The 15,673-nt window shown below is 40.8% G+C and overlaps 1 protein-coding gene across 6 annotated transcripts in view; it reads right to left on the bottom strand.

Annotated features, from left to right (window-relative positions):
• Window positions 1-261: 261 nt before the first annotated feature.
• Window positions 262-15,673, bottom strand: part of HERC2 (HECT and RLD domain containing E3 ubiquitin protein ligase 2) — a 101,755-nt gene continuing 86,343 nt past the window's right edge. For 5 of the 6 annotated variants that reach the window (XM_044433102.1, XM_044433121.1, XM_044433129.1 and 2 more), the window contains 9 exons: window positions 15,217-15,414; window positions 13,472-13,555; window positions 8,806-8,947; window positions 7,749-7,943; window positions 7,549-7,661; window positions 6,094-6,284; window positions 5,420-5,525; window positions 2,330-2,542; window positions 262-1,279 (listed from right to left, as the gene is read on the bottom strand). In XM_044433102.1, coding sequence (XP_044289037.1) covers window positions 1,007-1,279; window positions 2,330-2,542; window positions 5,420-5,525; window positions 6,094-6,284; window positions 7,549-7,661; window positions 7,749-7,943; window positions 8,806-8,947; window positions 13,472-13,555; window positions 15,217-15,414 — 1,515 coding nt within the window. In that variant the 3' untranslated portion in view covers window positions 262-1,006. The remainder of the gene's footprint in view (window positions 1,280-2,329; window positions 2,543-5,419; window positions 5,526-6,093; window positions 6,285-7,548; window positions 7,662-7,748; window positions 7,944-8,805; window positions 8,948-13,471; window positions 13,556-15,216; window positions 15,415-15,673) is intronic. The other variant, XM_044433137.1, reaches the window with a different exon arrangement.

The following is a 15,673-nucleotide window of genomic DNA, read 5'->3' as shown; positions in this document are numbered from 1 at the left end:
ACTAGCTGCTTTCCTGCTCTGCATGAGGACAAGCAAGCCTGAGAATGCTCTGCCAGGAATGGAAGGCCACCTCCCCTCAGGAACATCAGCAGCACTCTTCCATGCCAAATGCCAGCTGCCAGACAGGGCTGGTCAAGGAGGTGAAAGGAGGGTTCCCAAGCCCTATGCCAGAATAGACAGCCCCAGCCCAGAATTAGTGAAGAAGCTGGGAAGTCACAAAATCCCTTTGAATATTTGTTACCATAAAAAGCCCTACTAAACTGTTTGTGACAGATGTTTTATTCAGAGGGCAATTATAATTTTTGCATATACATGGCACAATTATGTACAGTATACTTCCCATGTTAGGAATTCTGTTGTTCACAGAAAATTATCAATTCAAGATACATTTTATATATATAGAACTAAAATATAGACAATGGAGGGTAGAGTGAGCTTAATGAGGTGTTGCTTAACTATCTATTGATGAATGTTTAAGGAATACTGATAACTGAGTGTTCCAAAAAGTTTTTTAATAAACAAAACAGCTATTAAATTTAATTGAAATATTTATAATACTATTGAGTCATTGCACAGTAGTTCCAATATACAATCAAGAAGATGCAAAGAACACGACACTTAATTTGAAAAAAAAATCTATTGCACCCACAATTTAAAAGATTTCCTTTTTTAATTCCACACTACCAATATTTTATAAACATGTACAACACATCAGTAAACACAAAGTTCTACCTGCAGTGCAGCATAAAGGGGGAGAGGGGAACCTCCAGCTATCAAAATAGATGCTCAATGCCCAGTTATGGCACCCATTCACTCTAGAGAAAGTATCAGCCATCAGTTATCTGCCATCATTCCTACAATGAATAACACAAGCTCCCCTTGTTCAGCAATAATTAGTTCTCTGGTTAAATGCCTCTGTATCCTGCTCACTAAACTGCACATTGCTGATATGCTGCTTTGTGGCCTTCTGCCTCAGTGCTTGTAGCATCAATCTCTGGCATCCCGCTCAGTGGCCAGTTAAATAGTCTTGTGTCGAATCTGAAGCAAAAGAGTCTGCATCTTCATTGTCAGAGTCATCACTACTATCATCAGCAGTTGGCTCTCCCGTCAATGCTATTCGAGCATAGTCATCAGTATCTATAGACTTACAGAAATGAATAGCATATTTCAGTTTTTCTTCTAGCACCTGTTTGCAAGAATACCTGGGCAGCTTCAGCAGAAAGAAGCATGTATATGACTCAGGAAGAAAGTGGTCTGGTGGGTTGTATTTATCCAGAACCTGTCAGATCGGAAAAAAAGAAAGAATGTTTAAATGTCATTGGATTCTTCAATGCAAAAGCATGCCATATTTACATTTATTTATTCATTTGATGGATTTAAATGCTGCTGCAAATAGCCCATACCTGGGCTTCTTATATGGCTCACAATATAGAAACAATACAACATTCTAAAACCAATTAGATTAAATCAACATATTCAAAACATATTAACAATGCAGTCCAAATATAAAGATCATATATCAAACTAAAATATAATATAAAACATTAAATTTGAACTAAACACAATTTGAACTATTATCAACTAAAACCAACACGGGGTCAATTTTAAAACCAGAAAGCCATTAAAATCCATTGTTAAAATAACTGGAAAAACGGTGAGTCTTTGTTTGGCGCTGAAATGCTAACAGCATTGGCGCATTGTACCTTATGACATCATACCTTATGATTTATTGTGCAGTCCTATTCACATCTATTCAGAAGAAAATCCAGTTAACATGTAACAGGACTTATAAAGTGAATGAGTATAGGATTGCAAACTTAACTTTTCTGTTTCCTCCAAATAAAATAGAAAAACTTTAAAATTTGTACCTGCTGTTGCTGTCCATTTACTATTGTGTATCTCCCTTAAACACATTGGGTATGGGTTTGTTTTTTAAAAAGAGCTTTTATTGCCTAAGTTATCTCACAAGCTTTATTTTAACTGGCTTGCTTAAGCCACTGACATGAAAATGTATAATCCTTAATAATAATATTTATGTTCACTTCAAAACAGACAACTGTTTTTCAATTAAAATACAAGTCACCTATTGATTAGAAAAAGCATAAGACCAAGCAAAGTCTTTTAATGTTAGTTCTGGAACAAGCTAGTGCATTTTGGCAACATTAAACAGAAAGTATAAGAAAAATGGAAAATGGCACCTATGGCACACAGAAGCATTTCTGTAGCGAGGATTGTTATTGAATCACATGATATCACCAAGTGGAAATTAATTTGAGCTAGTTACAACCAGTCCCAAGCTCTCAATCATCCCAAGCTCTCTAGTTCTTACCTGGATGACAAAGTCCCTGCCTCTGAAATCCGCGATTGTTCTAGGAAGTCTGGTTCTGCCCCATACGAAGCGCAGAAATAAAGAACGTTCTGTGTTGGAAAAGGATTCCATCACCTCCCAGAACCACTGTATCAGAGAAGCAGTAGGCTCAATCCCTTTATAAGTGGCCACAGATTTCAGAAGATGGAGGGGGATATCTGGGCTCCCACAAACCTGGAAAAAGGAGGATACTGAGAAAAAAGGTACTGAAGAATCTGTCGTGGGTGATTTTCATACAGTCATGGAGTTGGAAGTGATCTCAAATATTACCTAGTCCAATGCAGGCTCTGCAATGCAGGGTGCATCATCCCCAACAGACAGACATCCAGACTTGGTTTAAATATCTCCAGCAAAGGGAAACTCACCACCTCCCAAAGTAATCTATCTGTTCAATGCTGAACCACTCACACTATTAGGAAAGTTATTGCACCAAAATTGCTTTTCTGCAATTTCCAAGGCTGCCTCTGGAGCAACAGAGAACAACTCTGCTCCATCTTCTGCATGACTTAAAGCCCTTAAGGTAATTGAAGACCACTGTCATGCCTTCCCTTAATCTTCTTTTCTCCAAGATGAAATAACCCATCCAGAACTTGGTTTCCAGGCTTCTTACCAATCTAGTTATTCTCCAGGCTAGACTCCAACTTGTCAATGTACTTCTTAAAATGGGTTGCCCAGAACTGGACATAGTAGTATAAATGCAATCAGACAAATGCAGAGTAGAGCTGAATTATTACTTTCCATTATCTGGACAATGAGCCCAAGAATACATTAGCTTTCTTAAGCTGCTACATTGCACCTGTGGCTCATATTCAGTTTGTGATCCACTAAGACCATTGGTACATGAAGTACTACTGGGCCAGGTCTCCCACATCCTGTACTTGCATCTTTGGTTTGTTTATCTAAATGCAAAAGCTTTGCATTTATCTCTGTTATATTCAGCCTAGTGTTCCAGCCTTTCTGGAGGCTTTTGAATCTCCATCTGCTTGGTTATCTCTCCTTTAATTTCTGTCTTTAATTCTCGTGACCTTTTAGCAGTAATTCAGTGAAAATATTATTACTAAGTTATGTTAACTAATACACATTTTTAGCACAGTAAAACTGGACATCCTGTAGCATCCAAGGACAATGAATTGTCTTCTGTAATGCTAAAAGGTCAATTGTGATGTGCATACTTGATACTGCCATGGATTAGGAAAGATACATTGTGAATTTGCTGGGGTCTTTAAAAGAATTAAACCAGACCTGCAGACTGCCTGCAGTGAATAACCAGTGTTTCTAGGCCAAAATAGTCTTTCTTTATTCAGTTCTGCCTGACCCATCTTCATTCCTCAATAGCCAATATGTTCCATATTCAGAATTTAAAGTTGTGCATATATATCTGAATTAAAATGGAGTGTGTTTACGCAAGTGCATATGAAGCTGGGGGAGATAATCTGGTGGAAAGGACAATCTATAACAATATTGCTGCCAAAAAGGCACACAAGAGATGGGAACAGTCAGCTAGGAAAAGAGTGACACACATAAACAAATACTAGAAAGGGGAACAGCAATACTTAAATTTCTATGTAAATCCAAGTAGTGATTTATAGGTATTAAATGGGCCCTGGGACCAATACTGGGAGCAAAGACAACAAAGGGATTTTGGAGGGGAAGGGGGGAATTCCCTTCTGATGAACAAGTTAAAAAGGTAAATATCTGAGCTTTTTAAAAACTGAATGATTTGAGATACTCAAATTGTACATTTGAAGTTATTTTTTCTAATGTTGCCTCTTAGTCTGAAAGCCCCCCTTCCTAAAGTAAAATTCTTCTTCTAAAAAGCAGTTGTCTAAACTTCTATATCATTTAAAGTGGACATGGACTTCAGGGTCAACAAAATAGATAATGATTGAAACTTAATACCAAAACCTAGAGCATGGGTCCTCAAACTATGGCCCATGGCCTGGATCTGGCCCGCCATGCCCATTTATCCGGCCCGCCTCAGAGGCTTAGGACCCCCTGCACCCGCTGCCATCTGCCTCCCCTCACGTGTGCACTCACTGCCGCCTCACTGTGCGGGCGGCGAGGCGTCGGCTTGCTCGCTCCGAGATGGCTTTGGACTCACTGGGAGATCTCTGAGTGAGCAAGCCGCCGCCGTGTGCACCCACTGCCCCCTTGTGTGTGCCTGCCGCCACCTCACCGCCGCGCAGGCACCCCCGCCTCACCTTCCCACACTCGTCGCTACCGCCTTTCAACTGGCCCCCGTTGAAAAAGTTTGAGGACCCCTGACCTAGAGGATCACAGCATTTTCTGGAAACTAGCCTAATTATTTGTATTTCTCAAGTTCTGCAATTTTCCTGATATTGAGATAACCATTTCCTTTTTGGGGGGTTTAGAAGTTGCACACTATGGAGAAAGCTTTGCTGCTCTCATTCCTACCAGCTTCTTTGTTTTAGTCACTTCCTTCACCTGTTCATACATATAAACAAGTACATTTTTAGAGGCGTTTGTTATTTTTAAAAATGTATTAAATAGTAGAAGTATAATGCACAAATCAGAGGAAGCAGGGCAAAAAGAAAATAACTCTTTCGCTTGATGGGGAAGTATAAAAGATGAATCAAGCTAATGCAATTCCATTCTGCCAATTATGACAGCAGTTGTCTATCCCACTGCATGTGAGTGACCAGGCCCCTAATTCAATTCGCATTTGTTAATGCACAAAACAATCCTGTAACAGTTTTCAGTCAATTATATAACTGTAGCAATCTCAATTGCCAGCCACTAATGAGACTGCAATTGGTATATTGGTGAAGAGTGCAGAACTGGGATTCAGGAGATCTGAATTAGCCATGGAACTCACTGGTTGGCTTTGGGCTAGTCACAGACTCTCAGCCCAGCCTACCTCACAGGTTAATTGTTGTTAGGATAAGACTAAGAGAAAAAGAATTATGTAAGTTGCTTTGAGTTTCTTGAAAAGAAAAAAGATGGGCTATAACTTTTTTGTAACACAGTTCCAAATGTTTCAAGTATGAGCTGCAGGTTTTTTTTAAAGAAATCACAGCTGCACATACACACCATTGTTTCCAGTTCATATCCTGTGAAAAGTGAAAGAAGTGGAACAGGGACCACGCGAGCCATCCCTTCCCGAACTGCAGCAACTTGCTCATCAAATTCATGAAGTCTGCAAAATATACACATTCATGAAGTCAGCAGAAACATGGTGTCAGTAATAATATGGATCTAGTAATACTATGGATTTGCCAAAGAAATTGGCAAATTTTCCATTTCCATTGTCATCAAAGATATCTGGGGAACGTCTTTATAATAAACTGTACTATGATTCCAAGGATATTTAGTCATGCCTGGTGATCTGGAAATAATACAAAGGATGCAGGGCTTTATTCCCATCACCACCTGTGTTGGAAACTGTACAGACAGGACACTAAGTCACATTCTAATTCTCAGCAACTACCTACCTATCATTTCTCAATCAACATCAGATTCACTTTCTTTTGTCCCAATGCTTGGGTAATTTTTTGATGTACAAATAAGACAACGGAATGATTGTAGTAGCCATTTCAGTAGGGCTTACTGAAAATGAGGCAAAGCCATTTATATTATTTTAATTGATTTATGTTGTGAGCCGCCCCGAGGCTTTGGCGAATGGGGCGGCATAGACATTTTCTAAATAAATAAATAATTTTTATCTCAACAACACTGCACCGTAAGCGGGACATTATTACACATACCTGTAGTTTATTGCCAACCTCACATACTCAGTTCGATTATCCAGTGTAATATGGGTATACTTGGAACTAAGCTGAATATCTTGACCACTTGCATTTGGCACTGTGAAAGGCAGACTCATGGCTTCAAATTCTTCAGAAGTAGCTTCATTGTCTCGGATGTACATAAGTCCAGGAATAAAATCCTTATCAACCTTTCAAACATAAACAAATCCAAGTAATGTGTTTTGTATGAAATATTTATTTATCCAACATGGAAGTTGTGCAGAGATTTCATTGATACTATTATGGTTCTGAAAGCATTTATACACACTTGAGGTGGGACATAGCATAGTGCTGCTTAAGACTAGCTGGAGAAATTTTTACGTACAACTGAAATACCAAGCTGAAAATTCTTCACAGGGGAGAATTAGAAGATGGACTGTCCCTGAGGGAGACACCAGCAGCATGAATATGGTAAGAATTTTATTTATTTGTTTGTTTGTTTAAGGCTTTATATCACACAGGACAATAATTTTTGGAGGAAAGTTCTTGAATAAGCTTATGAAAATATAGTACTAGGAAAAGGAAAATAGAAGTAGGAAAGGGAGTAGTAAAATATTACATAGATATTTCACAGGGCACCTCTTTTTCAATGAGTTACATCCAGGGAACTCAAGAACTGTATGTACAACTGCCAAAATCTTTACCCAGAAAGCCACTAGTGGTAGAATCACAAGAAGAAATATTCAAGGCTGTGGCTGCCCAGAAGCTAGCCTTCCCCACAGTAGTGCCCTCAAATGGAAGCCTCCCCTCTGGTATTGGGCAGGTGCCAACTGCGGTGAGCTTTAGGCTACAATTAAGGACACAACTCTTTACCCTGGTCTTCCCTGATTGATTGTGCTGCCTAGTTTACTTGCTAATTATGGCACTGTGGGCACTTGATTTTAATGCCTTTGAATAAATGGGTTGTTGTTCAGAAATAATTCTAAAAAAGACAGACAGACAGAAGCAATCCTTGATCCAAGTCAGTTTAACTGAGGGTTTTTCAGAATTCTGTGGCAGGCCAGGAATTCAAAAGTATGTGAACAAACTAATCACTGAGCTTGTATCAGGTTATGGATTAGGAGTAAGCAAATGTAGCTTGCCATTACAAATGTTCTTCCTAGAAAATAAATCCTAGTAAACACAGTGCGTAAGTATACACGCTTGCACTGTTATGCACAGGTCATCTATTATATTTTCAGAGTAACTTAATATTGAGTGTGCCTATCTCTGACTCACTTTACACATACCCTACCTTTCCTCTTTTCCTACCAACTCCATCATCAGGAGTGAAAAGTAGCATCTTATGCAGCTGAATACTGAGCATATTTCTACTGATAAATAGAACTCTCTTGCAACAGTACTGAGAGCAGAGCCAAGCAAGACCTTACACTTCACTAATATTAACATGAATGAATATAAGTTTACACTTGCCTCACTCAGATCAGCGATTGTTAAATTCATTCCTGCCAACTGTTTCCATACAGGTTCTGCCAGGTTGAGACTCAGTGGGCTTCCAGTCCGAATAGCAATGCCCAGCAAAACACCTAGGTGATTTCAAAGAAAAAATAAATTAATATGTATTGTAAAATTAATGGTTTGCACAATTTATAAAGCCATTATGTGAAAATAACCTAGGAAGCGAAACATGTTCATATGCAACAGAGACTTTGCTGCAGGGTTTAGAAGGAAACAATCTCTGTTTGCTCCCGATTCATCCCTTCCATTGGGAGTCACGATCAGAAGTGGGGTAAGTCCATTCTGAAGCTCTTCACACATCTCCGCTATCGATTCACTGTAGCCTCCACCGCAGTCATCCACAGATTCACCTAGAAGCAAGCAGGAGAGGATATTTTGTGGGAACATCGACATTAATGATGGATCAATTTAAAAGCTACTTTACAACCATGTCTAGAAAAAACATTAGATGTAGTGCAAAATAAATAGCTGCCAACTGTGCTTATTTTGCCACTCATCGAGCTAGTCTCAAGGGGCACAACAGGCCATGTATTTCAAAATATTTATTGGTCATTAAAAATGCATTATGCCTACCAGTATGCACTCAAACACTACAGAAATAGACAGTCAGTACCATCAACACTGTCTATTAAAAAGAACACATTTCCACTTAATCACAATTCTAGAGATGTTGATCTTTCAAAAACCATAAACATTAAGAGAAATATATTTTCCCCGTACGGCCCAAGGTAGCATAAATAAAAGAAAAAGAAATGTCCACCAAAACAACCTATTACACAAGGGCAACTTTACAATATTAATAATTTATTTCAGCAAACCTATACAAATGAAGATATAGTATTGAATTAAATTATTTCACATTATATCTGAAATTCTACTTAGTCTTTTCATCAGCACAAATTAAAATACAAATCATAAGCCACTTTATCTAGAACAACTGGATTAAGTGGTTCCATTTTTAGATTCACTCGAACTTGACGTTTTACAGTTATTTTTTTAGCTGAAATGCCTTTCTATTTATTTGAAAATGACAAGCATAGAACCATTTTGACTAATAACTATATAAAATGTTAATATAATTGCTTAGGGGAAAAAACCTCTTTGCTTGTACATTTTTGACATTTCTTCTTGTCTCCTTTCTACTGCAAAATTATCAAAGCGAAAAAGATGACTCAACTATTGGAGAATTAGACCTGTAAAAAAACTCCTTACCAACGAACTTGACTTTCCAAACACGATGAGGTAGAAGAAGACTATCTGGACTGAACGAGCTCATTTTAGCACACATCTGTCCAAAAACAGATTTTGTGCCATCTGGACCAGCTAATCCTCCTTTGCTTCTAGAACGTTTCACCTGGCAGCAACAGATAAGCACACTTGATTACAATGCAGGCTAGCAAACTGCCATGCTTAAAGCTTAATTGGCAGTATGAAAATACCTTTAATCATAAAGAAACACGCTGGTTAAGAAAATAAAAAAATAAACACAATGGAATGCATAGCTCACTTCAGCAGGTGTGTCTGAAGATGTGCACATATTATGGAAAAATTCATGAAGGGCCAAAATCTACATGCAGAAAATGACTAACCTAAGAAAGCAAAAGTATAGCATAATAATCCTAAACCTACGATAGGGAGATTTTAAGAACTGTGCTTCCAGTTTTGCGGGTCCTCTGGACAGTTCCTTATGAAGTAAAGTTGCTTACCTGTAACTGACGTTCACTGAGTGGTCATTTGTGCATTCACACATATAGGCTCTGTACCTGCATAGGGCCTGTTGTCAGGAAGATTTCCAGGCTAGACTCATTCTGATGAGAGCTTCTCCCCTCCCCTGGTATATCTAGGAGGGGCTCCCACTATTTCCACCAGTTCTCGAGACCAACATTGTGGCCTCAGAATCAGGGAGAAGGCTGGATAGATACAGATCCAAAATGGATCCAAAGGAAAACCGGTATCAAAACTGTCAACACCAATGTGGGCACAGTGGGTGGGTTGTGTCCAGCCTCTTGTCTGGGCAGTTCTTAAAGAGGCCCTCCCCAGCAAACAGTAGCTGTTTAATCCTGGAGCAAGCCTCCTGGGAGAGACTCATTGCCCAGGGTCAGGCATGGGGGGGATTGCCACCGTGCTGGTGAGGGTCCTGGAGTCACAGTCAAATGGTGGTGGGTGGTATTTATTGGCTGCCTAAACAGATGAACAGCTTCCAACTGGAACACCCTGGCCAAGTCCTGGTATTATTCTGAGAGGTATTGCCTCATCTTCTCCCAAAGGAACAGTTGATAGCGGCCCGTGGTGGCTTCATAGTTCAATACGTGGAATCCCAGTGCCTCTGCATAGTATCCAAATGGAACCCCTCTTGCTCCACTGAGATCAAGTGCTCCCACTGCAAACGACCCTGCCACAACTCCACAATCACCAAATTCAGCCAGGAATGTTGCAGCAAAAAAGGGATCCCCCATTCTTGGACCTGGTACATCCCCTCCAAGCATTGCAATGTTGGTGGCAGCTGCGCTGGCATCTTCCATAGTTCCTTCTTGGAAGTAAGGAGTGTGGGCAGGAATGGAATACAATCCAACACCACATCCTCCAGTCAGATGACACCTAAGAATGGATCAACTGGTGGTTCAATAAGCTGCTGTGTATCCAGCTCAAGCTATGTTGCCACCCAGAGAATGTTCTCAGAGAAGCTGCCCACTTCTTTAGAGGGGAATCTTAGTCCCTGTGCTGTAATGAGCTGATCCAGCAAGGAAGTCAGCAGGTCATTGTGTGGGGGTGAACTGGAATCAGACACATAGCCCTTGAGGAATAACAAGGGAGATTCTCAGTTGGGAGGTGAGGTAAGCAGATGAGGAGGAGTGGGCAGACAGAAGACTGGAACTGGGATCCTGTACTCTTCAGGCTGGTAGCTCAGGTCCTCCTAGTAATGGATCCAGGGCTTGACAGTGGTGGTGGAGGCATCCAGTAGGCCTCCTAGTTCCAGGTCGGCAGCAGGGATCTGGACTGGTCTCGCAACTGATTGCTGGAGATTTGAGAGAGCACAGGCAAGCATCCAGTGATCCAAGGTGTCAAAGGGCCAGTGTCTGAGCCTGGTGCAGGCATCATAGCTAGCTGCTCTAGGTATGGGGAAAACAGGGTCTACGAAGGAGAGACTACAGACAGTGGGCAGGCTGGAGTACATGGTGGCAAATCCCGATTTCCCCTTCAGAGAAGCACTGCATCCTTGACAGTTCCATCGCCAGAATGGGCTGAGGTAGAGTTAGGATTGGTGCTGGCGTAGGCACAGAGGATGCTGAAGGAAAATGACGCCTAGGCTGATTGTTGCGTTTGACTTTCCGCGTCTCTACCATCTTCTTGGCCTTTTTGGCCCGCTTCCTTTCCTGGCAGGCCTCGTCCGTGTGCCCAACATGGCTGGGACAATTGATGGAGCCCCTGCAGCTACCAGTGGAGGGCAGGAAGATGAAAGGGCCTGTGAGGTAGACAGGTGTGCCAGTGGCCTAGAACCTCCCCACTCAGTTTTCCTGGGCATGTTGAGTTAAAGCCCAGCAGTGCAGGCAGACTTCCACACAGTGCTCTTCACCAAGGCAGAAGAGGCAGGGAGTGTCCATCCATGAGAGGTAAACAACTCCCATATTGGATATGCATTTCTGAAAGGGCACCTTAAGTGCCATCAGGAAAGAAAGAAAAACAAAGTGTAAAAGAAAGGGACATTCTGAAAGAGAACAATGATGGGGGAGGGGGCAGTTAGAGGTTTGTTTGCTTGCTTGCTTGTTGAAAAATGAGGAATAAAGCAGGGGTTTCATAAAGAACAAACTACAAACCAGAGCCAAAGAACAAGCTAAGAAGAACATGGTAAAAACTGGAGGGAAATGAAGAACAACACAGAGAATTACCAGAGAGAGGAAAGCCTCAAGGCACACACTATGGTGGTCAGAAGAGAACTGGAGAAGATGGTAGGAGCCCCTCCTAGATATATCACGGGAGGGGTTCCCACCAGAAGGAGACTAGCTTTGGAAATCTTGCAGACAACAGTCCCTGCACAGGCATGCGGCCCACATGTGTGATGTACAGAGACCATGAAGAACTTATTTTCCACATAATTCAGAGCCCAGGTTCAGCTCCTTAAGATTTCCATTTAAAAAGTGACTCAAAACATCCATGGGAAGTGCTAATTCTGGTCAGCATTGATAGTACTGAAGTAGACAGACACTTTATTCAACTATGCATTAGGAGTTCCTTAAATGCTTCTGTTTTCTTAAGGATAAAGCGTTTTCCATTTCTACTTGGGTCCTCTTTGGATTCTACATTTAGGATATTATGGTCTTCAGTCTTTGCAATGAACCATATTACAAAGTGTTGCATTTTAACATTCTTCTACCCTTCCACTTCCATACCACAAATACAGGCAGGAGCACTAAAGGCAGATTGGGTAATCCATATCACATTATTATAAAACTCCAGCCAAGCTGCCTTTGCAAGTTTTACTCAGTGTAATCAAACAATACTTTATATTCAGGCTTTGAAGAAATTTCTTTTGAAAAGGCACATTGGCCTAAGGCTTGACATTAAACTCTTCACGTCAATGAAACTTCCTATCATAACCACTTCCTTCAGCAGTGTAACATGTGATATGCAACAGTTGTTTCTTGAATCCTAACTGTACTTGAGGCCATCTTACAATTCTTCAGGTTATGTAAGCAAAGGCAAATGGAAATCATGTGAGAGAATAAAGGTACAAAAATGAGTTAAAGCATACTTTTCCTCACATAACTTATTACTGGGCTTTAAAAACAGTGCCACATACACAACTCTTCTGCACTGACAATTCAAGAATGACCTCTGATGACTTGCCTCAGGCAGTTTTCAGGCTTGTGCTTACATAGGTGAGGGATAAAAGTACAATTTCCATTTGACCTATTTCCTCAGTGTGATGATGTTATATGGTACATCTTCAAACCTACAATAAGCAAAGAGTTCGCAGAAAGAAAGTTTCCCATCAGCCCCCTTGCTGAAGCCATTTGTCACTCTCCAAACTGCTTCAATAGAATGTTGTGGAGCAATCCTAAACACTGATTATGGGTCACTGCTACTCTTCCCTGCTAGGCCCCATTAACCAGACTTTTCTCAAGAAGCTTTTCAGGCAACTATATGGGAGAACAAAGGAGGAGAAATGTTCATTCCATGAACCTCTTTCGGTTTACATATCTTGGAGACCAAGCCACTGACTGAATATAGCATAAGATGCCCTCTTATCAGTATGTTAACTCAAACTACAGATGATTTTCTAGACAATAAGCTGCTTTTGACCTAAAAAGTAAGAGTGAGTGAGTGTGTGTGTGTGAGAGAGAGAGGTCCACAATGTATATTTCTGTGTGTCTAGATGTAACTAGCCATAAAGAGTTAACTCCAGTATAAACACACAAAACACATGCAAAGTTGGAGGATCAGGATAGCATTCACCACCACAACCTACCTAAAGTCACTTGGTCATCACTTTTGAAAATAATCATTCACATCCACAGCACAAGCTACCCAAGTTTTACCCTGCACAATTTTGAAAGGGTATCACCAACAGAAACTGAGCCTGCACACATTAGGCTGTGTGTGCATAAAGTCCCAGTCATGCAACATCAGTTCCTCTTCCACACCTAAGTAAGCACAATGATACTACATCTGTGCACATCTCTCATTGCCTTTAATTCTTGCACTTTAGGTAACCTACAGTTTTCCAAATTACTGAAACACAGAAGTGGCCATCAAAATTAATTAGAAAGAGATGGCAGGAAAAGTTATTAGTATTAGAAGTAATCATTCTCTAATCCTGAAGCACAAAACACAGGCCAGCATTGCCACATTCAAGGCACTCACAGTGTACTAGTCTTACCTGTATTCTGTTAAGCTCTACCACAGGCCCATGTTGACGATCTCTCACCATAGTTGCTTGTACAACCTTTCTAAAAGCTGCCTCCTAAAAAGCAGAAAAATAGATTTTTAGAACATAATTCTTTCCTTGAGTTACATTTGTTGCGTGAGATAGGATTGCTACAACATCTCATAATAGCTCCCCTATATTCTTCACTAGTCTGACCTCATCTAGTATACTCTGTCCAGTTCTGTGCACCAAGATTTGAGAAAGAAACAGAAGAATTAGAGAAGATCCAGGGGGCAACAAAAATGATCCAAGCTTGAGAAGAGAAGGCTGAGGGGGGACATGATATCACTGTGTAAGTACCCAAAGGCCATCACAAAGAGGATGGTAAAGATCTCTTCTCACTGATACCAGTGTGTAGGACAGTATAATGAACTGAAGTTGTGACAACCCATGTTCAGGCTAGGTATCAGGAAAAGTTTTCTCACTGTCAGAGCAATACGACAGTGGAACCAGCTGCCTAGAGAGGTGGTGGGCTCTCCCAAACTAGAGACATTCAAAAAGAAACTGGAAAAGTCATCTGAGTGGGATGGTGTAAATTGGTGTCCTGCAATAGCAGGGTGTTGGACCCAATGTCCTTGGCATCCCCTTGCAACTCTACTATTCTTTGATTCTATTTACCTGGCAGAGTATTCTTATACCAGCAGGAGATTCCTGCTAGTGCAGCAGGTAAAAAGCAAGAGATGTGGGCATGGTGAGAAAGGAGTGGAATTTAGTCGTAAGCCTATCCAGAGTTCACTCTGCAGCCATTAACAGTGCAAAGGAGATGGCAATACTTTAAATCCACTGATTAACAAGGAGTTCCAGACAAATGCACCCACCCCAATTTCACAAGCACAAATGGTTTCAGAAAGTGAACAAAACTGTTATATACCAAGATGCACAGCTATATTTAATATCACTGTCCCCAAGTCATCTGTGTGCACAGAAGCAAGAACTGGTGAAAGGGGATTTTACTGTTGGCACAAAGTTTTCCAACACCAAACAGCCAACATTAAAGAGTGAAAAACAAAATAAAAAGCGGGTTATCCATAGTATTTATTACTTTAAGCCTGTCTAGTGTGGTGGTTAGAGTTGGACCAGGGACCCCGGAGATTCAGGTTCTAGTCCATACCTGGACACGAAACCCACTAGATGACTTTGGGCCAGTCACTCACTCTCAGCCCAACCTACCTCACAGGGTTTTCGTGAGGATAAAATGGACCCATGTAAGCTACTCTGAGTTCCTCACAAGAGGTGAAATAGTGGAATATTAATGCAATGTAATAAAAAATATAGTATTTTGTCTTCAGAAACTGTACAAGAATGCCAGGCACACCTATTTGTCACCTTGTCTCATGCAACTAGGGCTACACTGCCCAAGTAAGCAAAGCCATAACGATTTTAAGAAAGGTATAAATTGTCCCTCAGTGTTATGCAGTGCTCAGAAGAAAAGCATACATACTGTTCCAGTTACTGTTCCTTCCCCAGACCAGTGTCCAAGGATGTGGTCAAACAGAACCTTCATCCAGCAAGGCTGTCAGTGCCTACTGGAGATGATGGCAGGTTTAGCCTAATATATCTGAAGGGCATCATGCTGGGGAAGGCCAATGGTTATGTAGGGTGCAAAGTTTGTACGTCATACCAACATACCATTACTGAGATAATCTGATTTCAGAGCAAGTGCTTTTTAGTGTAATGCAAAACGTTGAAATAAATACCTTTCCTTGAGATATCAAAATTCCCCGTAATGTATCAAACCCCACTGAAGGACCCTGGCCAGTTTCTTCAAGGCGTCCCTCAAGATCAAACATGGGAATGCAGGGACAGAACAGTTCGGAGATATGATGGAGCAACAGCAATCTGTTTCTCAAGGCAATGATCACAATTTCCTGTAGATGATTGTACTCCATAGGAACCTGTAACAATCAATTTTTAGGGTTTAATGTGCAGTAGAATGTACTCGTACTTCGCCAGCTGGGCTGGTAAACATCCAGATATTGCATATGTTGGCTATTCAGTTTTGCCAAAGTGTTACAGATAACCAAGCCAAGCAAGAATTCCCAAGTCTAGTCTGGTGCCTAAAAAGGGCTACCATTAATGTTTGCATTTTAGATGAAGGCACAATATATAAGAGGAGGAAATAATCTCCATTTCCACCAATCCCTCACTGCCCCT

This window comes from Varanus komodoensis, unplaced genomic scaffold, assembly GCF_004798865.1.
Source record: "Varanus komodoensis strain SLA01 unplaced genomic scaffold, ASM479886v1 scaffold1, whole genome shotgun sequence".
Classification (NCBI taxonomy): domain Eukaryota; kingdom Metazoa; phylum Chordata; class Lepidosauria; order Squamata; family Varanidae; genus Varanus; species Varanus komodoensis.
Note: the sequence above shows the minus strand (reverse complement) of the source record. Positions and strands in the feature narration are given on the sequence as shown.